This window comes from Pempheris klunzingeri, chromosome 17 (genome assembly GCF_042242105.1).
Source record: "Pempheris klunzingeri isolate RE-2024b chromosome 17, fPemKlu1.hap1, whole genome shotgun sequence".
Taxonomy (NCBI): domain Eukaryota; kingdom Metazoa; phylum Chordata; class Actinopteri; order Acropomatiformes; family Pempheridae; genus Pempheris; species Pempheris klunzingeri.
In genome coordinates this window covers 21,723,877-21,749,946 of record NC_092028.1, presented here as the reverse complement: position 1 = coordinate 21,749,946, position 26,070 = coordinate 21,723,877, and the positions used below count along the sequence as shown (strand labels likewise).

Below are 26,070 nucleotides of genomic sequence, written 5' to 3'. Positions count from 1 at the left end.
TGCTGCTTTTCAATCCCAGGAAATTGCTGGAGAAGGAGGTCAAAGGTCAGAAGAGTACAGTATTCGAGTTGTGCGGTCGTTACGGCGTGGAGGAGCTGACATCATGAACCAAGCCACGCTTTGTGCAATCAAATGAGTAATTAAACATCTGATAGCTGATAGAGGAGTGTGCTACAGGTGATTCCTGGCTGGTTATAGTTCATCATAATGCAGATAAAGTGATTTAACAGCGTCCTGATGGAAACAGAGGTCTGTGTGAACACCTTTACCTCCACTGTTGGAGGAGTTGGTCCGTTAACTTGCTCTTATTCGGACAGATTATTCTGAGCGCTGATTCATGTTGTCCAGATGCTACAAAGAGGTGATGAATGTGTCCAGCCGCCTCCCGCTGATGACTCACAGTCACAAACTCAGCAGAGCGACCAGGTACTTCCCATTAGTGCCACTAGTTTTAGTTATAAACAGGTTTTAACTCGTGTGTATCACCATAAAACTTCCTCCACTGTTATCTATTGTGTTACAGATTATTACTTGAGTTGTATATAGTTTTTCTTGTATAGCCACAGTTTATTTATCTCCTATCTTTTTCTATTTATCTAATATTATTATTATTCCATTGAAGGCGAAAGCACAAATTCATTATGCAGTGAAACTTGTTTTTATCTGTACATAAGACAAATGTTATGTCTAATATGCAAATGATGCATTATCTAATTAAATATGCAGAAATCTGGACAAAGAAGGTTCAAAACTCTGGTTTTATTTTGTCAATATATTAGAGCAAAAGGTTTTTACAGAGGAAATGTATCTGTATTTATCGCTCCATAAATCAGACAATGCTGCCATAAAAAAAAACAATGATTACCATGTTTCCAGTAATAAAATATTACATGAATCTGGGCCTTTAAAGGACAGCTTCGTGTTTTTAAACCTTGGCCCAAGTTTGACATATTTTGGCTTTGGAATATCCTTCTGGTTTAACCACAAACAGCCGTTATATCACTCTCTGCACACACACCAGACTACATTCACTAAAACAGGGATTTTACACAGGAGCTGCTGGTCTACCGCTGTCGCCAAGGTGATCTATTGGACCAATTCCAACATTGTTTGTACCTACCAGGATTTTTAGACACCAGGGTATTTACAGGGTTTAAACATACTGCAGTTATCATTTAAGGAGAAATCTACAGGCTCAAATAGGCAAAGTGTGGTAAAATAAAGAGCTAAATGTGTATTAAAGATGTTTTTTTCCACTAGTCTGAAAGAAGACATGTTACAAAACCCCCAAAAATTGGCCAGAGAATGAAATGAAATCATACAGATGATTTATGATAAGTGTTTGGACATTTCACCTTCATCTCTTCTCTCCTTTGCTGGGAGTTTTATTTGTTTTCTAACATGCTGCTGTTTATATATATGTGTGTGTGTGTGTTCCTGAGTGCACATCACGGTCTGGAGTGGTTTGGAAAGTGTGTTAAGTGCGTACTCTACTCTAGCGTAGTATGTCTGTTCAAATCACCGTCTGCCTGCCGGCCAGAGACGAGGCCCTCGGCTCGGGTTAAAATGAATGGCATCGGGTAGGCTAATAATTAACCAGAGCGCTTTAATGAGTTAGTTTCCTCTATTAGCAGCGGCCAGATGTGGGCACTTTGTCTTTGGGCATGTACTAGCTTACGCAAGAATAATCTTCCACACACAGAGTAAGCTGCTGCTGTGTGTGTGTGGCTTTTTATTTAGCCACCATCGGTTTGAAATGAATATCTGAGTCAAACGGCATCTTTCAGACAAAGTGGTTTGAAAAGTGGACTGAAGTTAATTGCCACTGATTTGAGTTTTGAAGCGTTTCAGCAGAGTCCTGGGGGATGTCCTCCAGTGCTATAAGGCACTAAACTCCTCCAATGCTTCATTTGATGATTAAAAAGCCATTAAACACGGTCTGTAGATTGGTTAGACCTTTTTTTTTCCATCTAAAAATAAAATAATATCAGAAATTCTCATCTAATCAGTGTAGAAAATAGCACCAAGCAGTGGTAGATTTATCAACTCTCTGAGAGAACTGGTAGCTGTCCAGTGTTCCTGTTAAAACCAAATGACGGCCATGGTTTGGTAGATGTGTGGTTTGGTTTGGTAGATGTTTTGCAGTTGTTATCAGAACATACGGAGGGATGTTTTAGTTCAGACATTAATAGCCACATAGGAAGTGGTTAACAAAAGATGCCTGCAGCCTTTTGCTCTGCCTTTACCCAGTCACTTAATTATCTTCTATCAGCCTGTAGTTAGTATGTGTGAGCATGCTCCTGATCGGACTCTCGTTGGCGAGTGTGTGTGTGTGTGTGTGTGTGTGTTTGAAGCCGTGCTGGCCTCCCAGATAGCTCCAGGGTTTCAGTTCAGGCCAACATGTATTTGGTTCTCACCAAGAGGGAGCTGTGAGGCTGACTGAGCATTTCTTGAATCCCTGCTGACATACATGCATCATGCACTGAGACATATAACCTACATACAGCACTACACACATGTACACAAACACGTATACACACACACACACACACACACACACGTGCCCCTGAGCTGCACTGATGCAGGGAGACAGTGCTCTTTTTTTAAATGGGTGTTTTATTTCTAGGGCTTCGTCTCTGCAGTGTCCTCATTTTCCAGCTGACTGCCAGGTCCTGCCTTGGCAGCCGAGAGTCAGGTTTTCCTGGAGCTGGACATGGATAACTGCTGCATGGCCTCTAACACACATCTGGGATGTAGCTCACCCCCACACCTCGGATTGTCTCTTCCTGTCACTGTGGCATCTATTTGTCTTAAAGGATAACTTAAGACTCACATCCTGGTGTCTGAGTGACTGGTAGGTGGTAAAAGTGTTGGAACTGGTCCAGTAGATCACCTCAGCCCATAGCCACGGGCTGCAACATGATCCTTTGGGACAACTGCAACTGATCACAGTAGGTCCACTAAAAGTGCTTGTTTTAGCCAAAAACAGCCATTATATCGCTCTCTGCACACACGCCAGACTCCATTCACAAAAACAGTCATTTTACTTCGCAGAACACAGGAGTTGCTGGTGTGCTGCTGCCTCTGTTAGTTCATTTGTTTGTGTCATTTTGTGTTACACAAATTTGTGTTCTATTCCAACTAACCCTTTAAAACCCTAAAAGTCTCACAATAACACAAACAAACTAACTGATAGCTAACTGATGGAGGCAGCAGTAGACCAGCAACCTCCATGTAAAATCCCTGTTTTAGTGAATGTAGTCTGGTGTGTGTGCTGTTTGTGGTTAAACCAAAAGGATCTTCCAGGTCTCTCTCTGTAGGGATCCTTTCCATGATGCTGTCACACACTTAGAATAACACTCTGAGCCTGTCAGTGGATCAAACAAGCACTTTTAGTGGACCTACTGTGATCAGGTGCAGTTGCTACCTGTCATTTCGAACCCAAAATAACCCAAAAAATATAGCCCAGTTTTGAAAATACCGGAGTTATCCTTTAATCCTAAACCTAATACATCCTAACCAGATCTGTATATTCAGGCTGGGTCTAGGTTCAGATGAGGTGGGTGGCGGTTCATGCCTGGCAAATAATACCCCTCAAATGTGTCTCAGGTGACCATTTGTGATTACATTTCACCTCCCTGCACACATTTGATTTTACTCAGAGGGAAACTGCAACCACTGCTGATGGGGAAAAAATAAAAATGTGTGTTCAGCCACAGAGGCAGAGAAGATGCCTGCAGCAGCTAAAAGCATGAATAAAATTCACCAGCTGGTATTTTTGGTGCGTCAGTGATGTATTTAAGTTTTAGAGTTCACACTAAACTGCTAATGTGGACATACGCTGCCCTGACCGTATCCAAGCGTGCCCCCTCGTGTCCTCAGTGCATTTTCTCGCCTGTATTTAGAGCGGTATGCTTGCAGGGGCCTTTGTTCACCTCAGAGGGTCGTTTTATCCCCGTAAAGGTGGGAAGGTTACAAAGGTTGTCCTGCTGGAATGTGGGTTAGCAGGTTGGGCGAGGCTGAGGAATAGTTGTTAAACAGCAGGCTGCTTGTCTGGAATAGATCCAGGCTCAATATTTGTTCTGGGAAACATCCAGAGTATCAAAGTCCATGCTCAGCTGATAGTCTCACCTTTCTCCCAGCACCACACATACCCACACTTCTCCTCTACCATCACTTTCTGTTAGTCAACCCCTGCTTTTCCATGATCACAGAGTTGGAGGGATGAAACAGTTGTGTGTGGAGGACATCACACTGGGCTGCTGCACTGGTGAACTGGGTGGCGTGCATGTACAGACAGCAGCCACCACATCTGAAAATCAGCTGAAGCTAGAGGAAATGGAATCTGCCTGCACTGTACTGTTGTTTGGGAAGGGATTTGTGGTTGCAGTGCTAGTCAGGACAATGGAGAGAGGGAGAGCAGTGGAAAGAGCAACACCATGTGTCCATCTGCAGCCCCCCGAAGCCCCGGTCAGGTCGCCGTGGGACGGGGGGCTTGGGTTTTGAAGGCTTGGCCCGGTGTGTTTGGCTGTGGATCATAGCTCCACTGAGCAGAGCCTGGGCTCGGCCTCCGCTGTGAGCCTCTGTACCGCTGGGCCACGGCTACAAACACCCATGTCAAACACACACTGACACACTGTCCTGCTGTCATCACATCCGCCCTGGGTGGTCTGCTACATCCAGACAGAACAGATAAGGCTGCTGTTAAAACCAGCCTGAAGCCAGATTCTTGTTGGATAAAGGACGTGAGTGAGATGATCTGCTGTGTGCTCGGTCATGTTTCCACGCCACGATCGTGTCGACCGTCCCTCTGCAGCGATCACAGACGCAAACGTCATCATCCAGCTGTGTATCGGTGCTGTAACACATGACGGGGTTTTCAGTAAGCGATGTCTTCCTCTCTCTCCCCGAGGAGACTGTGTGGACTGTGAGAAACATCCAGAAAGTGTTGTTGTACTTAAACGTGTTTCTGCAGGTTTTAGCCTCTGATTTGAAGCATCTTTTTTGCGCTGTTTGTTTGGCAGATGAGTGTTTTGTGTGTGGGCAACTGTTGTAGAAAGTGATAAAGAGTGGGAGAGAGAATGAGAGGGATGACAGAGCGCCCTGAGGCCATGTTAATAAGGACTCCCTCTTTCTTTTCCTCCCATTCTTTCCTGCTCTCTGTGCGTCTTTGCACTCCTCCCTCCCTTCCCCTGACGATAGAGAGAGCAGCCAGATCATTGCTTCACTCTCCAGCGTTTTCTCTCTCTTGCCAGCCCCTCCCCTGCTTGCTCCCTTCCCTTTGCTCTCTCCAGCCCCTTCCTTTCATGTTTCCTCCCTCCTTCCAGTTTTCTCCAATCCTCCCTCCCTCGGTTCCTCTTTGAACCCTCAGGCCGCAGATCAGCCCAGTGCCAGGAGAGAAAGGGGAAGGAGGTGGGTGGGGAGGCTGGGAGAAAGGATGGAAAGGGAGATGGAGACCTGTTCTCTTATGAAGCTGGATGGAGGAGCTACAGACACTCACAGGCCTGCAGAGATGAGCAGGCGGACAGAGAGAGAGTCAAAAAGCTGGTTTGGACTCTGCAGCACCAGCCGAAAACAACCGCTGCTCTGCTAAACGTCGAAAACAACAAAAACGCTCATTCTCCTCACATACGTCTGAGCTGAGAGAGGTAGTAAAGGTGTGAACAGCAGATTAGATTGTGACACAGCAGACACACGATCCTCCTCACGGCTCAGGCCGCTGCAGACAGCTCTGTCTGCCCATACATGCTAAAAATGTGCTAGCAAAAGGTGACGTTGGTTTCTTTCTGCTCAGTGCCAGCATACACAGACTACTGTTTCCACTCTTTTTTCCCACAGTCTAAACAGTCTCTGTTCTGTCTGTCTGTGTCCAGCTTCTGTCCCTGCCAGACCTCAAGGGAATAGAAAGCAGTCCTGGCTTCACTCATTCAGTTAGCTTCCTGGTGCTACTCGGTGCAGAGCTGCCCTCTGGACCCTCAGGAAGGTGAAACAAAAGTCTCAAATGTCTCCCTGCTCAACATTTTGTGTCCTCTGTCTCTCTGTGTCCGACAGTACTGGCATAAAGGATGCTTCAGCTGCGAGGTCTGCAAAATGACTCTAAACATGAAGAATTACAAAGGCTTCGAGAAGAGACCATACTGCAATGCGTAAGTTGCTCCTAAGTCATCATTTTGTGTGTCGTGTCTCATGTTTTTGCTGTGAACTGGTTCAGCCTGCATCACACAGACCCTGACAGCAGCGTTTAATCCGTCCACACATGGAAACAGGACTCTCTGAATGTGCCTGTATTCATGCTGCAACCCAGCCGAGGCCCCTCTCTTCTCCCTCTTCTGCTGTTTATCAGTGACTATTCCAGCTCCCCCCTCAGAGAAAAGGCCTATATGTGGTGTGGGAAAGTGCCTCCCTCTCTCCCTCCCTCCCTCCCTCCCTCCTCCTCCTCCTCCTCACTGGGGAGGGGAGGATGGAAGAGAGAGGGGGGGGGGGTTATCAACAAAGGAAATTCCTGAAGTTCCTCTACAGTGACACAGGCGGACACACTGAAAACTAGCGTGTCCACTCACGCTGCAGCACTTAGTCTCACAGAAAGGCTCATCAGGAATCCATGGAATCCCCCTCGTCCATTACTTATTAAGATGTGTGTGTGTGTGTGTGTGTGTGTGTGTGTGTGTGTGTGTGTGCAGTGGAGTTGCTTCATGTTCTGACAAGCTCTTTTGCATTTTTCCAAACCGCTGTTTTATTGCCAGACAGCTTGTGCTCAGCTGTTTTCTCTCTGAGATTTGGCTCCCGCTACAGGGTTCAGCAGTAAGGCTTTCCCGTTTGCCTGGGACCAGTGAAATGCCCCAAATCTAGCCACTCACTTGTTCGATCTACTTTCCCAAAAAAAAAAAAAAAAAAAAATGGCTGCCTGAGGAGAAAGAGCCACTTTGAGAAGGAACTTATTTTTATTAGCACACAAAACCATGTTGAACCCTCACGTTGCTATGAGTTACAGAAACGTACATTTGAATTAATTTATAAAAATCAATTTATTGCCCAGCTCCAAATAGTCGTTTCTTTAATAGATTTTTTATTTCTTGTGTCTGTTTGTGGGGGCAAACTAAAGCAAAGTAAATTGACTTGTTGTTTACTTCAATAAACATTAAATATGGCGGTTAATATTAGTCTTTGTTGTTATTTAATAACCGCTAATGAATAAAACACGTCGTATAGGGGTACGTAGATTTCTGACCCACTTACCCGACTCAGAAACGTTGAATCCTGATTTATGAATAATACCAGAGACATTAAGTAGTTTGTGCCAAGTGTGGAGTGAAATAAAGAGGCGCTTCCTTTCATTCCACCCTGGAAGAAAAACCTGTCTGCTTCTGGAAAGAAACCCTTTAGCTACTGGCTGCATGTTCAAACCTAGATTTCCTTGTTTCCCTGCTGCTGGTGGAGCAAGTTTTTGCCTTATTTAATCGTCACAAACAGTCGCTAAAATGTCCCCCAACAGAAATTGCAGGTATTTGCAGCCGATTAACAAGAAGCACAGGCAGGGTTGGACTGATTTTATAAGAACAGGAACCAGCAGTGATTGTTTCCCTAATTTTCCCTGAATCACTCTGGTTCTGTGTTTTCACAACTGCAAAAGTTTCTCTCTAGTTGCACCTTTCCAATCTGATGAAGGCTCTCAGTTTAACCGGAGGAAATAAAACTAACTCTTTCGCTCTAGATCTGATAGACAGAAGCCCCACAGACATGCAAATAATGTCCAGGTGAGCCAAATGTGTTGATCTGTTTCTGGAGTGCACCTGGTGAACTGTCCTCCCATTGTAATTGTGGAAAATCATGCAATAGTCCTTTTTTTTTAAACCGCAGACATTTTGACTTGTCATAGCAGGAAAAGCACACATGTAGTAATGAACAGCATTTTGCTGCCAGCACCACGCTGCTTTTTGGGGGAAACAGTCAGTCCGTTGTCACAGCAGATCAATAACACTGTGCTGAAGAGTTGCTGTGAACTTGGCTGCACCAGCAATGAATCCAAAATCCCTCGTCTGCCATTTGTTCCCCACCATGTCCTGATAGAAGGGCTGCATGCTAACATGCTAATGCTATATGCTCATGTGTTAGCCGCTAGTTTGCTCATCTGCCCACGTTTTAAACCCTAACCACAGATGTTGGTGGCAGCCAGTTCGTTGAGCGCTCGTCTACTTTGCAGAAGTAATAACCATATAAACTGGCAGCCTCCTGTAGCCTGCAGTACATAAAGAGCAGCTTGTAGTGGTGCCTGGGCTCTTTGTAGGCTACACTTACTGGTCTGAGCTCAGGTTACACTGGTTAACTAGGCTATAACGTTAGCTAGGGCTGTCGTCAGGCAGGGCAGCACTGAAAAGTGAAATATTTCTCAGGTAATTGGCCAACCTGGAGGCTCAGGGAGGTAAAAACAGGTCAGCTGCAGTTTTATGGGCGGCTCAAAGTCTTTGTTTATTTATGAACTGATTTAATTGCGGGTTTTCTTTTGGTTTTGTTTTGTACATTAAAGTCTTTGGTGAGTGTTTGTCTTCATCTTAACATCTCAGCTGTGCTGGTCTGAATGAAATGGAGCCATCGTTACTTTATTATTTATTATTTACTCCTGTGCTTTTTCTGCATTGACGCATCAAACTGACTTCTTTAATGTGTCGGAGTCCTATTGGCCAGAAACGTGTCATTGAAAGCTCCACTCCCATCGTCACCCGCGTCTCCCTTACTCCCCTGTTAGCTTTTGCACTGCTGTGATTTCAGGGCAACACCTTTTATGATTCATTTGACTGTGTGAGGATTTGTGACCACAGCACAGCAGAGGTCTAATTAGCCATAATAAGTGCTAACACCTGCACACAGGCCTAATTATGAGCTCCTATTAGATTATAAAGCATCATTGTTGCAGTAAACATCTGTTTTTTCTAAATGTAATGTCTCTTTCGAGGTGTTACCGTACAGCAGGTGTCTTCCTGCCGTCGCCTTTGTTTCCACGGACTCAAGTCGCGTCTTCTTTTGCTTTTGCCTGCTCCGATGTTCCCTTCCGCCCGCAGCGCCGGCAGGAGCTCGGCCCTTCAGCGCCTGTTTATTATGCCTCTTTCCGTTTGTTTAAAACGAGCGTAGATCGAGTAAACATCATCAGTGGAAGAGGCTCCCGCTCTAAGAGAGGAATGCAGGCTACGTTCTCTGTTATTATTCTGTGGGAGAACTACTTTATCATTACTCCTCTATATTTGTCCTTCGTAACTGATACAGACCTTGTTTGTTTTCGCTTTATTCCCACCCACCTCTTCCCTGAGAGTCCCATCCCTGATTAGATGCTGGAGTCACAGGGGGCATTGTGGGAGATTTTGGAGGACAGATAAGTAGGCAGAAAAATTCTTCTCTTCCCTCGGAGATCGCTGAAGCCACTGCTGGGACGCCGCCTTGATGACCGATTGTCTGTAGTTAATTTGAACAACATTGCGGCGTCATTAAAACCTGCCACAGATGTCTTGATTTACTGTCGCCGTTTGCAAAACTTGCTGCCAGTTTTCTTCCCAGAATCATAGTTTGAGGTTATTTGTTGATCTGTTGTTAGCAAAATAAAATAAAACTACTTTCTCAGTTTGGCATTGAGAACGCTTGGTGCTGCCGTCTGTGTGGAGGCTGACCAGCAGAGAGGTCGAGTCAGTAGAATATCAAATGAACTCTGATATACGAGCTTCAGTGTATAATGGATTCTGCCAGTCATGGAAGGACAGACATCTGCGCCTGGTGTTTATTAGCTCTCCCTCGTCAGCTCTGTCTGTGGATGTATTATGAGAACCGCGGCTCAGCCTTGTCTCCAACTTTATCAGCAATCACTCTGCGTGTCGCTTATTTTAAGGTTTAATCTTTAGTATTTGATTTAGTATCCGAGGACCGAATATACCAAGGGCCCCTAAACTGACACAAACTAGACCATCGACCCTCATTTGACGAGACTTGGTCCCCCAACCGTCTCACGGTTTATACGTCTTATCGCCCAACCACATGTGAGGTGTGTGTGTGTCTGAGGTGTGTGTGTGTGTGTGTGTGTGTGTTCATGTCAAGTCAGACGATAATGTGCTTTACCTGTAGATGAAATGTTTCTGCTGAATGATGCATCACCACCTTTCCAGGTCTCACAGGGTGGAGTCGGCTTCAACATCTCCAGGTTCCACTATGCAAACAGGCCTCTCCTCCTGCACAGTAGGCGGTTTGTGTGTGTGTGTGTGTGTGTGTGTGTGATTACACATGTGTGGCCCCTCACTCCTCCACTTCAGCGGTGCCTCCCCTCCATTTTGATCTCACTCCCTGTTCAGCGTTCACAGGGCTAACTGAGTTTGTGCATGTGTCACCCACTCCCGTCTGCCACTTATTACCTCGTTATACAACCTGACAGATGGATGAGTGTTCTTCTGACTCACTCATACCCTCAAACAGGCATGAAAACACCAGCATGGTTGTGTGCACACACACACACACACACATCACAAGATCCCACTGAGTCACTAAGCTTATATCTGCAGCCCTGTTGTATGTTTGTATAGCAATTTACTGACCCTCGAGTGCACGGGCAGTTTGTAAAGACTCGCTGAAGATGGCAGGAGTGCTGATGATGGCTGGCTCGAACACACACACACACACTCTCTCTGCAGGATTTCAGGCACAGTGATGCTCAGTGACAGGAAGCATTCTCCACCACAAACCAGACACACCCAACTCCGGAGAAAACTGAACACGTATTATTAGTCTCCAGCGTTGATCAAAGGACAGAAAAACAAAGAGATGCTGTGAAAGTAGCCCAAAGCCTTAAACTGTAAAATGTATGGCAGCCTGTTTGGGAATTTAGGAAAGTCTGAAGCCAGTTAGCTTTTCTTTCTCATGCAGGGTCTGCCTCCACATAGATGCACATTTGTTGTGTAACATGATGTAGATTTTTGTCCTTGCAGACTTGATTCTGCCCTACTTAACGTATGAAAACCACAGAGTGGGACGATGCCTCCTGGTGATTTTCTCTATAGACAACAATTTGACAAAGTATATCAGGATTATTTACACTGCTCTGTGGGTGTCCGTTCCTCCTGTTTTCCTTTTTGTTCTACGTACAACATACAAATGTTAAGTTACTAAATAGAAACTAACAAATGACGGAGTCGTGGGTCTGTGATTAGATTTCTCTCAGCCATGAAAGAGCCTCCGTTCGCACCGTTCGATTAGCGAGTTCACAGCCTGTCTAGCATCAGCTGCTAACGTAGCAAACCAGCAGCTCCCGTTTTGGGAGAATTGGTGCGAGAGCGTGCACAGACCTGCATGTGTTTGTCTGGATGGGATCGAGCTGTCGGGCTTGTTGTATATCACAGAGCGTCGTTCACATTCCACCTCCAGCTCTTTCAATTCATTCTCATTCTTTCTTTAAAGTGGCTCATATATCTTTTTTTAACAACACTCTATGTAAAACTCAGCAGCCACAATCCTTTTGTTGAAGTTTTTTACGCCCCATTGGGACGAATGCGAGTTCGGTTTGTTTACCATGTTGTCAAGGGAACGGTAAACATATTGCCTAAATGGGCTACCCAGAGGCTCAGTTAGTGGTTTGAGATTTTTGAGGTCACCCAGCACCCCGAGGCAGGCTGGGAACTGTAGTCCATATGAGCTGTTAGATAAGCTCTGAGGGCTCTGAGCCATGTGTCTCTGCAGCCAGGGGGACCAGACCAACACCACACTGACAGGCACCGTCATGTGAAGGCTTCTTGTGCACCCAGGAGCAGTTGACAGCGGTTTAGGCGATCAATAAGAGAGCGTGCAGCGAATGGCTTTTGGATTGATGCTCGGCGTGCTGCATGTGTGCATGTCTGTGTGGTGTTCATGCTCCGTCGTGTACAGTATATTTATGTTTCTTGTGTTTGTTTCAGGCAGAGCGTTTTCTCCTGAGCAGGAGGAGGTCGGGTGGTTATGTGTCTGCGGCTGTCAAGAAAATTCCCAGAATCCATTGAGAAAAGAGACTGGCCTTCACGCTCTGCTGACGGGGGCTACCCATGACATCATTCACACTCACCCACCGTCTCTTTGACCCCGTTGCTGTGTGTGCTGTGCTGTTCCTCTTCCTGTTATCCCCCACAGGGCCGTGCCCCTCTGCCCGTGTGTCTGTGTTGTCTAACCTCCGAAAGCTTTCTCCACACCTGCTATGGCTCGCCTCCAAAACTCTGCAACCTTGAGGCTCTCATCCCCCCCCACACAGCCCTGCCTGCACTTCCTCTTTCACAGACCACCTTGGCTCCTACTGACAGAGCATTGTGTGCTACACTGACATGCTTTTTGTCTACAGGGGCTCCTAACTCAACCTCAGGACCACCTTGAATAACAAGTGCCCCTACTGTGGAGCCACAGACTGCACACTGCTTGAGTTATGCTGTGTTTTCTCTTAGCGTCTAGGCTTGAGCGCCACAGTGGGAGTCTAAGAGAAAGTTGGCATCTGCCTGTGTGAGTTTACTGTGAGCTGACATTCTGTACTGTTTTGTGTGTTTGTTTCGCAGACACTACCCCAAGACAAACTTCACCTTTGTGGCTGACACTCTAGAGAACCTCCGCCTCAAAGAGCAGAGCAAGATGCAGAGCCAGGTAACTCTTTGTGCCAGGAGTGGAGGATAAACAAACTCCATAAAACACACACACACACACATTTTGGCATCGCTCCTCAAAGCAGGCAATAAAAACTTGAATTTGAAAAGCTTAACTTGAGTTAACCCTAAAAATTGATCTGGGAGTAAGTGCTTTCATAGAGCCAACTTTCAGATAACATAATCAGTCTAATTCTAGTTTGAACAGTGGAGATAACTGCAGCTTTAAGACAGACCTGAGAAGTCAAGCATGAAATTGATTCACAATGGACAAGTAAGAGACTGGGAAGGCCGCAGTCATGTAGTAGTATGATAAACCCAATTTTATGGAGACATAAAAAGGCAAAAGTTATCGCCAAAGAGGAAAAGAAAGCCGGGCCGCACAGGTTCTGTTACTGAGGCTTTGGGTCACACACCTTAAATTACATGAAAAAGTAATGCAGTTTGGAACTATCAAACAGGACCTTGCTTAAATCTGTTTTGCAACACTTTCCGTTTCCTTTTGTCACCCAAAAAAAAAAAAAAAGAGTTGCCTGTTACATAAGAAAGTGGTGCAGCGTGAACGTCCTTGACACCAGTTAAAGCCCATTTTCCTGTTGTAGTTTGAATTAACTGGCAGGAGTCTGGAGAAAGCTCTGCCTCTGCTGAGAAACCAAATGTGGAAACCAAAGAAAAGCCCATGCCAAATACTGTAATACTCTTACCTCGCGGATCAGCCCTCTTGTTGCACTCTGCAGTGTTAATGTGTCTGGCTGACATCTGCGTGCTTTTTTATGATGGTTGCAAACTGGATTACAGCCTAATAAATCTAGCGGTATGTACCGTACCATGTTCACTGTGGCCCACAACTGATGCAGTTTTCTTTCCTCTGCATCTTTGTTGTTGTACATTTTTCGCATGGCCACCCAAGTGTACCGATTATATCTGTTTTCCTCAAATACTTTAGGTCCCCAGTCTGATCTGTAGCCAGAGAAAACGCCACTATGGCTTCTCCTGCCTGCAGAATCTAAAATAACAAAGACCCAAATATATTCAGGGATTAAAAAAAACCTTCATCAGACCAAAATATCCATCTGAACTGGGTCATGTGTTATTGCCTTAATAAAGATGGCTCTGATAGAGAGAGGAGAGATTCCTACTTACCTATAAAATACTATCACTTATGGTGGCAGATACTCGTCAACCTTGAAGGCTGGTTTCACTTCTTATTTGTTCTTCCTTAGTATTCTAGAAACACGTCTATCGATGTGGTGACCACAGAACAACTCCTGAAGCTACAGGACGCATCTTAATGCAAAAATACACAAGTTTTAGTACAATTCAGTACAAAGTCCCCTTAAAATTCAGCCATTTCAAGCCTCATTAATCACAAAAACTCTGATGGACTGAGGTGTTAATGTGTGTGGAACCAGGGAAGGATCCGTCGGGGAAACTGAAAGCGAGGCTTGTTTTGTTAGCATGTCGCAGAAGGAGACGGGCTCCTCAAAGAGCGTCGAGGCTGATCCGAGTGTCGGTGTCAAACGGTACAGATGAGGCCGGGGTGTGTGTGTCGGTGAGAGGGGGTCCTGTGGAGTGCTGGGGTGGTGGGGGTAGTGGTCATATGAGGAGGGGGATAACTGAGGGATCAAGTGACAGATGGTGTTTTTCTGCACGGACTGAACATCCTAGCAGCCCCCCACAAACACAAGAGCCGGTCATTATACCGAAGCTTCATCACAGCTGAAGAACGAGATTATTAATGCACAGAAGATGTTTGCATGTGATGGTGATTGTGTTTCTCTTCTCTGTAGCACGAGAACAGTGGATAGGAAACTATTATTTCACTAAGAAATACCCAAAGCTTTTAATGGAAGTAGATACGTGTAGAATAATTCATTTGTTTTTGTTGAAGTTCCCTTTAAAAAGGGACATAGTTGGAAGTGAATGCAGCCATTTCCTGATGGAGGCAGCTGAATGTTACAGAAAGTGAAGAAAAACATTTACTAATTGTGCTGCAAGTCAACCAGAGTCCTTTAAAGAAAAGGTCATTTTTAAAGGGCTTCCTTTTAGACCACAAATATTTGACCTTCAGGTGGTATTTTAAAATATAATCCCATTGTTTTTACCCATTCAAATACATCTGGATGTCTGAATGGATGATTTAACAAAGTAAAAGCTGCACATAGTTAATGCAGATTGGTTCAAAGAGGGAGAATAAGCTCCAGTGTTATTGTCCTGTACTCTCCGTGAGTGGCCGTCTAACGCCGCACCGCCATCGCCGCTGCGTTGCTACGGGAACCCTATTGCTATGGTAGCAGGGTAGAGGTTTGTCACACCTCATTACAAGACTTTGCAAGGGGAAACAAGACTGAGAGAGAGGGAGAAATAAAGAAAACTGGAGAGAGTGAATTGGGGAGGAGGAGAGGGAGAGCAATGAGGCGCACATGAACACGAGGGGGTAAAAAAAAAAGAAGAAGAGACAGGAAGGCACCAACACACAGAGAGAGTGAGGAGAGCAGGGTGAAAGAGGAAGAGATAAAAGTAAAATCCCCAGAGGAAGTAAAGCGAGAGGAATGCAAATAGAAGCAGAGAGAGAGAGAGACTATAATGAGGAAGAGCTCCGGCTCGATGAAGACGACTGTCTGCTGCTGCTGAGGCAGTAAAATATGAATGAATGAAAACAGAGCAGGGAGAGAAGCGAGTGTGGGTGGGGAGCGAAAACAGAGGCTTGATTGGAGGAGAAGAAGCTGTTGCATGGACCAAACAGACAAAGGAGGCAGACTGAGGAACAGAAGTAAGGGAGGACCGAGCGCTGAGTGACGGCAGCGGAGCCAAGGACAAAGATGAGTCGAGGCCGCGTTAATCTTCTTCGTGACTTATCTTTGTGTGCAGGCTTGAGCCGTGTATAATTTCCCGTGGAATGAGTCGGACAGAGTTTCCTCCCAGTGACTGCAGCTCAGGATGCATCACACACACACACACACACACACACACACACACACACACACACACACACACACACACACACACACACACACACACACAGGCGATATATGTGAGTCAGAGCCACGTCTTGTTATCACGAGGCGGCGGGACATGAGAGCAGGGTTGGTCAGCGCTCTGTTTAGCGGTGTCAGACATGATGCGGATGCCGGGGGCGAGCGTGCGGGGACGGAGGGCCGCAGACTGGTGCGGTCACCGTGGAGGGGGCAGGTTTGTCTTCGGTCAGGTGGAGGAGAGTCTGGATTAGTCTGAGGATAAAACCTGCACCTGACTTCCTGTTTGGGGGTTTGCAGAGCGGCGTGCGTGGTTGTGGGTTTGAACACTCGCGATCAGCTGCAGAGCACCGTGCTGTGTCTTTTCTGATTCTCATCTGGAGCTGCATGGACATTTCCTCCTCTGCCCTCGGGGTCAGGACAGGGTGGGACGGCAAATCCTTAACCCTTATCTTAACCCTTATCCTAACCCTTACCTTAACCCTTATCATAACCCTTATCCTAACCCTTACCTTAACCCTTATCATAACCCTTATCCTAACCCTTATTATAACCCTTATCCTAACCCTTACCTTAACCCTTATCATAACCCTTATCCTAACCCTTACCTTAACCCTTATCATAACCCTTATCCTAACCCTTACCTTAACCCTTATCATAACCCTTATCCTAACCCTTACCTTAACCCTTATCATAACCCTTACCTTAACCCTTATCATAACCCTTACCTTAACCCCTATCATAACCCTTATCATAACCCTTACCTTAACCCTTATCATAACCCTTATTATAACCCTTATCCTAACCCTTACCTTAACCCTTATCATAACCCTTACCTTAACCCTTATCATAACCCTTACCTTAATCCTTACCTTAACCCTTATCATAACCCTTACCTTAACACTTACCTTAACCCTTATCATAACACTTACCTTAACCCTTATCATAACACTTACCTTAACCCTTATCATAACCCTTACCTTAACCCTTATCATAACACTTACCTTAACCCTTATCATAACACTTACCTTAACCCTTATCATAACTTAATTTAACCCTCAAAAGTAACAAGCACCAGATAAAATGTCCTCACAACAATGGTATAAACTACACCAAACTATTAACTGTACACACACACACACACACACACACACACACTCAGACTGTGTTTGTCACACACCACCTCTCTTTATGACCATGTATGGTTGCTACCACGTCCTGTGTGTGCGGCCTTCAACCTTCAATCCCCAGCAAACAGGAAGCGAACGTCACCACAAAAAGACTAAGCAATATGTGTCGGCCCTGCCTCTCTTTGTTTGCACTCATAACACACACACACACACACACACACACACACACTCTGCTGATGCTGACTTCGGTCATAGTTTCTGCACAAGTGAACATTTATGGTTGAAGCCAAAGTCTCTCTGTGAAGGAAATGGGGTTTTAAAGTCACCACCAAGTTTCTCATATTCTCATCAAACAACCAGAAATCTGACTACGGTGATAAAAATGTTCATAGCAGCACATTCATGGTCCGTTAAATGTGGGTTAACATGTTCCTCAGTCAAGAAAATACTTACAAAAAGAGAAAAATGCTCCTTTTCACTGGAGTTGTTATAAAATCAACAGTAACATCATTTCCCTCCGTTAATTAGGTCAAATTAGAGCCTTTATTAGGCCAAACTGAAGCACTTATAAGGTGAACAGTGACACCACAGATACTGCAGGTGAAGAATATTATTTCTTTTGGGATTATTGGGAGTTGAAGTCCTTATATTAACTAACTTTGTTGTTGATTCTCCAAAACAGACGACTTTATGATATTCAAGAGGTCAGGAACAAAATGCTCCTCGTGTATAGAGAACAATGTTCTGTGGGTTTATGGTATAAACTCAAACTACAAACATCTTGGGTGTAATAATTTAAACAAAAAGGCGAAGCTGCGTTCAGGAACACTAGTTTAAACACCGCAGCTGTAACTCTGGTGAGTGTCGGGCACATTGTAAATAAACAATCATCTTTTAAAGAAACTGAAATATGGATGAATTTTAAACGAGCAGCAAAAGAAAACAGGAGTTTCTTTGACATGTTGCAGGAATGTAGGTCAGAGCATCTATAAATAATCATTTGCTGGGTATTGGTTGGATTTCCTTCTTGACTCATAGAAACTGTTTTATTCATTCATTATTTGTTTGAGCCTCCTCGTCGTTTCTAACGTGGTCGTGTTTGTTCTGCAGGTTCGCTACAAGGAGGACTTTGAGAGGAATAAAGGGAAAGGCTTCAGCGTGGTCGCAGACACGCCAGAGATGCAGAGAATTAAGAAGACGCAGGACCAAATCAGCAATGTGAGTGTCGGCTACAGCCAGCGATCACCCGTCACTCCACCGGGTCATTTATTCCTCTCAGTCTTAACAGCGGAGCTCCAAGTGCTCTCTTGTGGATTGATTAGTTTCTGACCATAATCCCTTCGCCAATACTGAACTGAGGGTTTATTTGACGGTACTCTGAAAACGTCCGTTCCCTCCCTTAGCTTCAAGCTACCTAATAAGCAGGTCATGCTCATGTGGTGTGTGGTTTAAAAACTCTGCATGATACGTTCGTTAGCTCTAATATAAAGATTTACTGATATTCACCAGCGGAAGCCACAAGACTTCTCATTTCACTCCCTGATTGGCTGCAGCTTCTTCACCTCAGGCCTCAGAGAGCTTCACCACATTAAAGGCACGTCTGCAACTCGGCTTAGAGGCACTTGTTGTCATAGTGTCATCACCAATAAATGAAAACAGAAAACTGTAATCTGAAAATACAGAAACTTTCAGATCAGTTCTCTCAAATAAAACTGTCAGACGTCAGTAGAGGAAGTGGTGAAATCACTCGTTGTAGAAAGTCTGGAAAATGCTTCATCGTAATAAACCCGTCCAATCATTTATTTTGGCCTGTACGTCTGCGACGGCTGTTTTCTCCCGTTTATGTGACTGTGACATTTTACAGAGTTGTTAATTTGTCAGTCAGACGCCGTGGACAGAACATTTCCTATGAACACGGATAAGATGTGACGTTCGTCCGAGAACACGGAGAGAAAACAGATAAATCGAGAAACGGCTCTGAGGGAAAAACACACGTGCCGACGCATGAGCACAACTAAAGATCTAACTAGTAAAGAGATAACATGTAAAATAAAACTAGATAACGTGTAAAATAAAACTAGATAACGTGTAGTGTTCAGGGTTAAATGAGGAGAAAATAAATCCACCTGAATTGTTTCTCTTGAATCAGATCAGTGGAAAAAAAAGTCTGTTTTTAATCATGACTGTTTTACGTATCGTTCATCCTCCCTCCTCTGCTCACACCGCTCCTCGGTTATAGTAATGGACTCTCCCCCCCTCGTCTCCCCCTCAGCTCCCGTCATTGATTTGCCGTTTCTCTGTAAACGCAGCACAGCGCTGTAGACATGTGCGCAGTGTCAACCTTCAGTCTCACGCTCGCCTAACCAGCTCCGCTCCGGCCTCGCTAACCACATAATTAGTGTGGAGGGTGATGGGTAATTACCGCTTTCATGTGGAGAAAGTTTGTGAGTGTCTGAGATCAAAGACGCGCGATGTGTTCGTGTGTGAGTGCGCAGACACACCGGCCGCATCCAGATACGAGCCGGGATGGATGTGATGGATGTGATGGATGTGATGGATGTGATGGATGTGATGGATTTGGGCGCATCGTGAGGTATAACTGATGACCAAGAGACATCTGCTGACAATCAGTGCGTCACTCACAGCCAATCAGAAGAGAGAAGAAGAAACAAACTGGTCGGCTTCCCAGAACAACAGACACATGAAGCCTTTTGTTCATCTCCTCCTCCTCCTCCAGGCGTCTCTAGACTTTTGGGGTTTTTTTTGCTTTTCTTCGTCATGACTTTTCACTCCTCCGTCAACCCTCCTCCGTTTCCTGTCACCTTCCTCTCGTCAAGCAGCAAATGAGAAGTGGTGGCAGCAGCAGCCTGGTCACTTCCTGTGAACACACACACACACACACACACACCAACCATCTGTTGGAGCTGCTGCTTCAAAACAAACCTAAATAATCTCCCTCACACACTCTCACGCAGCATATTGCGCTGGAGAAGCGTCCCTGTGTCCTCTCAGTCACTCGCTCCGCCGTCCTCTCACAAACGCTCCGTCATTTACCCCCCCTGTCCGTGAACACACCCCCTCGCTGGCGGCACACTGGGCTCTTTGAGCGCGGGCGTGAGCGTGGACACAATCGGGGCTGTAGATCTCTGTGAGTCAGTCTGTTATCAGGCGGCTAATGAGGCGGACGGGTTATTTAGTGCAGCCATAGAGCAGTTTTAGTTTTATTAGCTCTGAATGCTGCCTCTGTCACGCTCACTGCTGAGGCTGCAGCGTCTGTCTGTTCCCTGATTTATTGGTTTATTTAAAACAGGCACTGGACAATAAATATATTACAGCACATGGAGCATCTTCTCATATCTCTGGGGCGTGGATACGACGCACATTAGCAATAAATAAATGATAAATCCACATAACACTAGAAAATGCAGCAGTGTGTTTATACTGTGAGCACGTTAAAGCTTTTATTTCAGCCCGTAAACTGATTAAAACTAATGTTTGTGAGGACTGTGTTCTGTTTAATTGATCTCTTTGTACCTGACATGGTGGTTACCTGCTTTAGGACTGATAAAGCTCTGAGGAAAATGTTCAAAATGTCCATTAATTCCATGTAAGAGCACTAATTTGAATGATTTAGCTTAGTCATATGATTCCCTCCTCCTCCTCCTCCTCTCAGTGCTTCCTCTTAAATCGAGCTGGCTCATTCTCGCCCCGAGCGTCGAAGCGTCTTCTTAGTTCCCTTTTTCACTTCACCTGTTCTTCCTGATGTGTCAGCGACGGTTGCTCAGCGACTCGGAGCTCACACCACTTCCGCCCGCCGAGATGTCATTTCCCCTCAGCGTCAAGCTGCTTCCCGAGGCGCCGCTGCTCGTAGCGCCCCACCTATGACCACGACCGCAGCAGGGCGAGTGGGAGCCCTCTGGGGGGCGGAAAGGGAACTGCGCTCCTCCACAGGCTTCCTGTCGATCTGAGGCTGTTTCTGTGTGTGTGTGTGTGTGTGTGTGTGTCCTGACCCTGTGTGTGTGTGTCTCCCACAGATTAAGTACCACGAGGAGTTTGAGAAGAGGAAGATGGGAGGAGAGGCCTCACATCACCAGCCGAGTAACCCCAGCCCAGGTATCCCCTCCAACACACATGACATGATCTTCATCAGTAGACAGAGGATGAGGAGGAGGAGGAGTAAGAACAGTAGGGAGGAGAAGTTTACAGAGAGGGCACCCTATGAAACACTCATAAAGGATCAGTTCACCCAAATAAACCCTCCTAAATAAAACCTCCTATATTAGATACCAGTTTGTACAACTGATGTTTTCAAGGTCGTGAAGATGTTTGAGTTTGAACACATTCTGTTGAAAAAATGCTTGATTTTCAATATAATCTGTAACAGTATTTGAAATGAATCAATATTTGCTCGTTGTGTCGCTGCTGGTGAAATAAAGCAGGTGTCAGCGCACACAGACTGAAGTGTGAAGGAGCTTTCACAGTTGCATTTATAATGACTAGACGTGATGATAGAGGCTTTTTACAGTCTGGAAACTTTTGTTTTAGAGGCCTTGAAAGTGCTTGAAAAGTGCTAATGTTTTGTAATGTGGGTGAACTTTAACCCTTCAGACCCGTGTGGTCGTGGCTCCGTCCACCGCAGGCCGCCACTGGTCCTGACTTGTTCCCTGCGTTCACTCCTGTGTTGCAGAGCTGCAAGCATGAAAATAGTTGTAACAGTCTGACATGAAGTGGTCAGATCTACTGACAAACAGGTTTGCTCAACATTTAAGCCACTGTGAAGTCGTGAGTATGAGCGACACTGAAGCATGAGGAGCGTCTGAGTCCACCTGCTGCTTGTGTCGGACGTTTCCACCTCGACACAGAGAGGCTTTGTTCAGCAGGTTGTGTAACGGGGAAATCCAGAGCCAGCGGACGCACGTCCCGGCTTGTCGTGTTCCAGAATTCCTCCGTCTGTGTGGAGCAGCGCGCAGTCAGTGAACGCACCACGCATCAACAGGGATTGTCTCTATAGCATCTCCATTCTCCCTCTTAAAACGGTGGCTCCCGGTGTGGCCCCCCCGGGGCGTCTGGTGTCAGGAGAAATGTTTCCAGTGTTTTCCGCTCACAGTCTTTCTTTCTTTCTCTCACCAGGCGCCTTCCAGCCTGCAGCCACTCAGAACTACCACTTTGATCCAGCTCCTGAACCGGTGCGCCAGGCGGCCGCCGCCCCGCCTCCCGCCACTGGGGTGAGTCCTCCACTGGGCCTTATTCTGCTTATCGCTCGGCTTTGTACTGAAGATGATTAAACATGATTTCCTGTCCTGACGGCGTCCGTAGAAACAGTCTGTTATACAGAGACAGACGTAGAACGGCAGAATGGAGTATTGAACAAAGCAGAGTAATAAATGTTATCACTGAGATGATGGACAGAATATGAATGTTCGTCAGTAACAGTAACTTAGGAGCAGCTTTATATTTAGTTGTAGCATGTGTGAAAAAGAAAGCCGGATGTATTGATGAGAAGCGCTGACCGAAGCTCTTGCTGTCGTCCACAGAAGCGGTACAGGGCCGTGTACGACTACTCCGCCGCCGACGAGGACGAGGTGTCCTTCGTGGACGGAGACGTGATCATGGACGTGCAGCAGATCGACGAGGGCTGGATGTACGGCCGCGTGGAGCGCACCGGCCAGCAGGGCATGCTGCCCGCCAACTACGTGGAGGCCATCTGAGCGAGAGGGAGGGAGAGAGGTGGAGGAGGAGGTAGAGAAAGGGAGGGAAAGAAGGAAAGGAAAAGCCCAGTGCCATCTCATCTTAACGCCGCTTTCTCTTGATTTTACCCCAGCCTGTCCTGTGACCCCCCCACCCCCACCCCCTCAGCATCCCCTGCTCTGCTCTCACTGTTCAGCCACAGACGTCCTCTGTCCTCCTGTCTGTCTGTCTGTCTGTCTGTCCGTCTGTGCTGATGTCCCCCGTCCTCTGTTATCGTCTCCCGGCTCCACTCCGGCGCCGTCACACGTGGAAATCTAAATTCTTTATTAAAAAAAAACTCACAGCAGACTGCAGCTCTCAACAATCACATGTTCGAACAGAGCTGCAGACGTTACTGAGGAGAGTGTGTGTGAGTGTGTGAGTGTGTGTGTGTGTGTGTGTGTGTGTGTGTGTGTGTGTGTGTGTGTTGTGTGTGTGTGTGTGTGTTGTGTGTGTGTGTGTGTTTTGTGTGTGTGTGTGTGTGTGTGTGTGTGTGTGTGTTTGGCCGGACTGTGAAACACGGTGAACAATCTCAGTCTCTCATAACAAAGCTTGAATACTTCTGACTCGCGTACATTCCTTTAACCTCTAACCTTGTTGCTGCGGCGACGATCAGCCGGTTATCGGTTTTTAACTCGCTCACGGGCCCGACGGGCGTCTCGCCACCGTGGCGCCCTGGTGTCCTGCGCTGCATTGTGGGTATCGCTGTCAAACTGGAATCGTAGCCTAAGTGAGAACCACAGGAGGGGTCAGGGACACGTTAGGGGACACATCAGTCCGACTCTTGCAGAGTGCATCGCCTCACACACACACACACACACACACACACACACTCACAGCCTGAATGCCTTCAGTCCCGAGAGAATCACAAAGTTTTGGTGATGGAGGTTAAACCGTGTGTGGAGAGGAGATGGGAACAGGTCTCCTCCTTCCCCCTCTGCCGAGCACAACTTCCTGTCGTGGCTCTTTGGTTGTTTTAGTGACTCCACTAACGTCCCCGTCTGTTCTTCCATTTAACGTGAGAGCTAAAGTTGTTGACTCGTTGGTTGTGGTAAATGTCGGTGCCGTTGTTGTTTCCTCATGCTCTTCTTCTTTTGGCTTTCTTCTTCTTGTTATCGTGAGATTTTTATTTTCAACACACAAAAAAAAACCCATAAAAGAAAAAAGCAAATGAACGAACCAGCAGCTCAGATCAGTTTAACTCCCCTGAACGTCTGGAGGCTCTTTGATATTCTGGAGCTCATGAGAAAGTCATGTTTTAAAAAAAAAAAAGGCATTTAAAAAACACGTGAAAGAGTTTTATCTAAAGGGGGGGGGGGGGGCAGCTCTGCACCCTGACCCAGGATGGGAGGTTTTCTCTGTCCGTCTGGCAGGTGAATCAAAACACCATCCACTATTTTTGATATCCGACCCAAAGGTTCCAGCGTTTGGTTGGTGGTCACTGAGACGTGAAGAAGGCTGGTCCACACACACACACACACACACACGCCTCTACACACACACACACACACACACACACACACACACACATATACCTCTACACACACACACACACACAGATGCTGCACGACTCCTCAGACTCTGATCATGACGTGTGAACATCTCAGTGGTGTAAATAATCTGATCGGCCCCGGACCGCTCACACCTCTCCGCCCTCCCGCCCTCCTGTGATGCACTGTGACGGTCACAGACATGAGCGCCGTGTTTTCAGGTGGGAGGGGGGGCGGGGGTGGAAACAGCTTTACTTAAAAAAAAACAAAAAAAAACAGGCTCTCACTATGTAGCTAGACGACGTTGTATCATTGTATATGTATCATAAAGGTGAGGTGGGGAATGTGACACAGGTCTTGGTGCTCTGGGAAGTGACTCACCTGCAGATGAGAGGAAGTGATGGGACACTTTGCAGGTTTCTGATTGGAGTGTGTGTGTGTGTGTGTTGTGTGTGTGTGTGTGTTGTGTGTGTGTGTGTGTGTGGACCTGTAGTGGGCAGAGAAGTCGTCTCTGGTGTTTTTCTGGGGTGAACTGAAGGTTTGAGGTGGTTTATGTTAGTTTGGCTCAAGTCGACTGAGCGTGTGGTGATGTAGACCGGTGGGGGGGTGGGGGGGTGACGGAGGGTGCTGATCTGACGCCCTCCTGCGCCCCCCCCCCCACCCCGGCAGCGAGGCAGGGCAGGTTGTTTGTCTGACCTGGATGTTCATCAGGACTTCACCTCATCACTCGTCTACTGAACCGTGCCGCCATGCCATAACCCCGTCTGCGTCCCGCCCCCCGTCTGCTCACACATCCCCCCCCCTCCCCCGTCCTCCAGCCGCCATCGTAGGCTCCTGCGCTTCTCACCGATCACCCCCGCTTCTATGATACTGGATATATACTGTAGACTTCGCAGAGTGAAATCATGTAATCCACAATCGGGTTTAGCATTCAGACCGGTTTTGTGCATTCCATCTTAAATTGTTTTTGTTTTTGATATAATTTTGTTATTTTTTAAATAAAAAAATAAAGATATCATATGCATCATATTGACTTACACGTGTATTCAAAGCTCGTACTGGATACATCCTCAGAGTAAAGGACCTGATATCATCTCCTGTTCCCTGTTACAGCACTTCAAATTGTACTTATGATTCTGCAGATTCAATAAAATGTCATTTTTTCTCAGACTCGACTCGTCTTGTCTTGTGTTGTGTAGCAGAGACGTCCGGAGGCCCCCGGGGCACAGAAATAACCCCACCGTTGGGCCCCTCTCGGCCCCCAGCCCTCTGGGGGGGGTCTGTGTGTGTTACTGATGTGCTTTTGGTCGCTTGGTTCAAAACAAAACTTCAGTTTCTGCAACACAAAGATGAGATTTAATCTTTTATTTATTTAGCGGTGCCAATTATTTTTGTAATTAATCAAATTAGCCTGTTAGCCGCCTGCTGAGCGGTTCACCCCCCCGACACACACCCACAGTATTATTATTAAAGCTATTATTACTGCTCTTAAAGTTTTCTGTTAAAAACTTACATATCTTCCATGTTTCAGTTCTTTTGGCTTTAATTAGCCTTTTAAATAAAACAACATTCTGAACATTAGTGTCACAGCCAGAGTCCTTAAAATGTTACTATTACTTCTGTTGGTTGTTAAAAAGTATTAAAGAGTCTTAAATGTTTGATGTGTTGATGCTGTCAGCTGGTCTGAATCCACTCCAGGAACAAAACGTCTGAACATTTAATATTTGATGAAATCCCTCCAGACGCCTGTCGTCCTGTTTCAGGACATTAATAAACATTAATGTTCTTTAACTGACAGCAGAGTGTTTGGACGACTGCAGTTTAGGTTTGTGTTTAAAACCGGCCTTAAATTTAATTCCCTGATCACAAAAACTTAACTTCATTGATTGTATTTTAGTCTTGTTTATGTTCCCGAGGGTTTAGAAGACACCAGAACTACAGAGTTCACTTTTCATTTAATTACAAAAGTTATTTTACAGCTCGGTCTCCTACAAAACACTCTGCCGTCTCTGCTGAAGCTCGCAGAGAAAATATACAGTACAAATAGTTCCCTGGAGTCACCTGGGGTCACCTGGAGTCACCTGGGGTCACCCCCCCCCCCCCCCCCCATGAGGAGGTCACA

The 26,070-nt window shown here is 46.0% G+C and overlaps 1 protein-coding gene across 1 annotated transcript in view; it reads left to right on the top strand.

Moving 5' to 3' along the window:
- Positions 1-25,118, top strand: part of LOC139216949 (LIM and SH3 domain protein 1-like) — a 28,231-nt gene extending 3,113 nt beyond the window's left edge. The window contains exons 2-7 of the mRNA XM_070848197.1: positions 6,052-6,146; positions 12,543-12,627; positions 17,842-17,949; positions 20,766-20,844; positions 21,862-21,956; positions 22,266-25,118. Of these exons, the coding sequence (XP_070704298.1) occupies positions 6,052-6,146; positions 12,543-12,627; positions 17,842-17,949; positions 20,766-20,844; positions 21,862-21,956; positions 22,266-22,439 (636 nt within the window). The 3' untranslated portion in view covers positions 22,440-25,118. The remainder of the gene's footprint in view (positions 1-6,051; positions 6,147-12,542; positions 12,628-17,841; positions 17,950-20,765; positions 20,845-21,861; positions 21,957-22,265) is intronic.
- Positions 25,119-26,070: the final 952 nt, after the last annotated feature.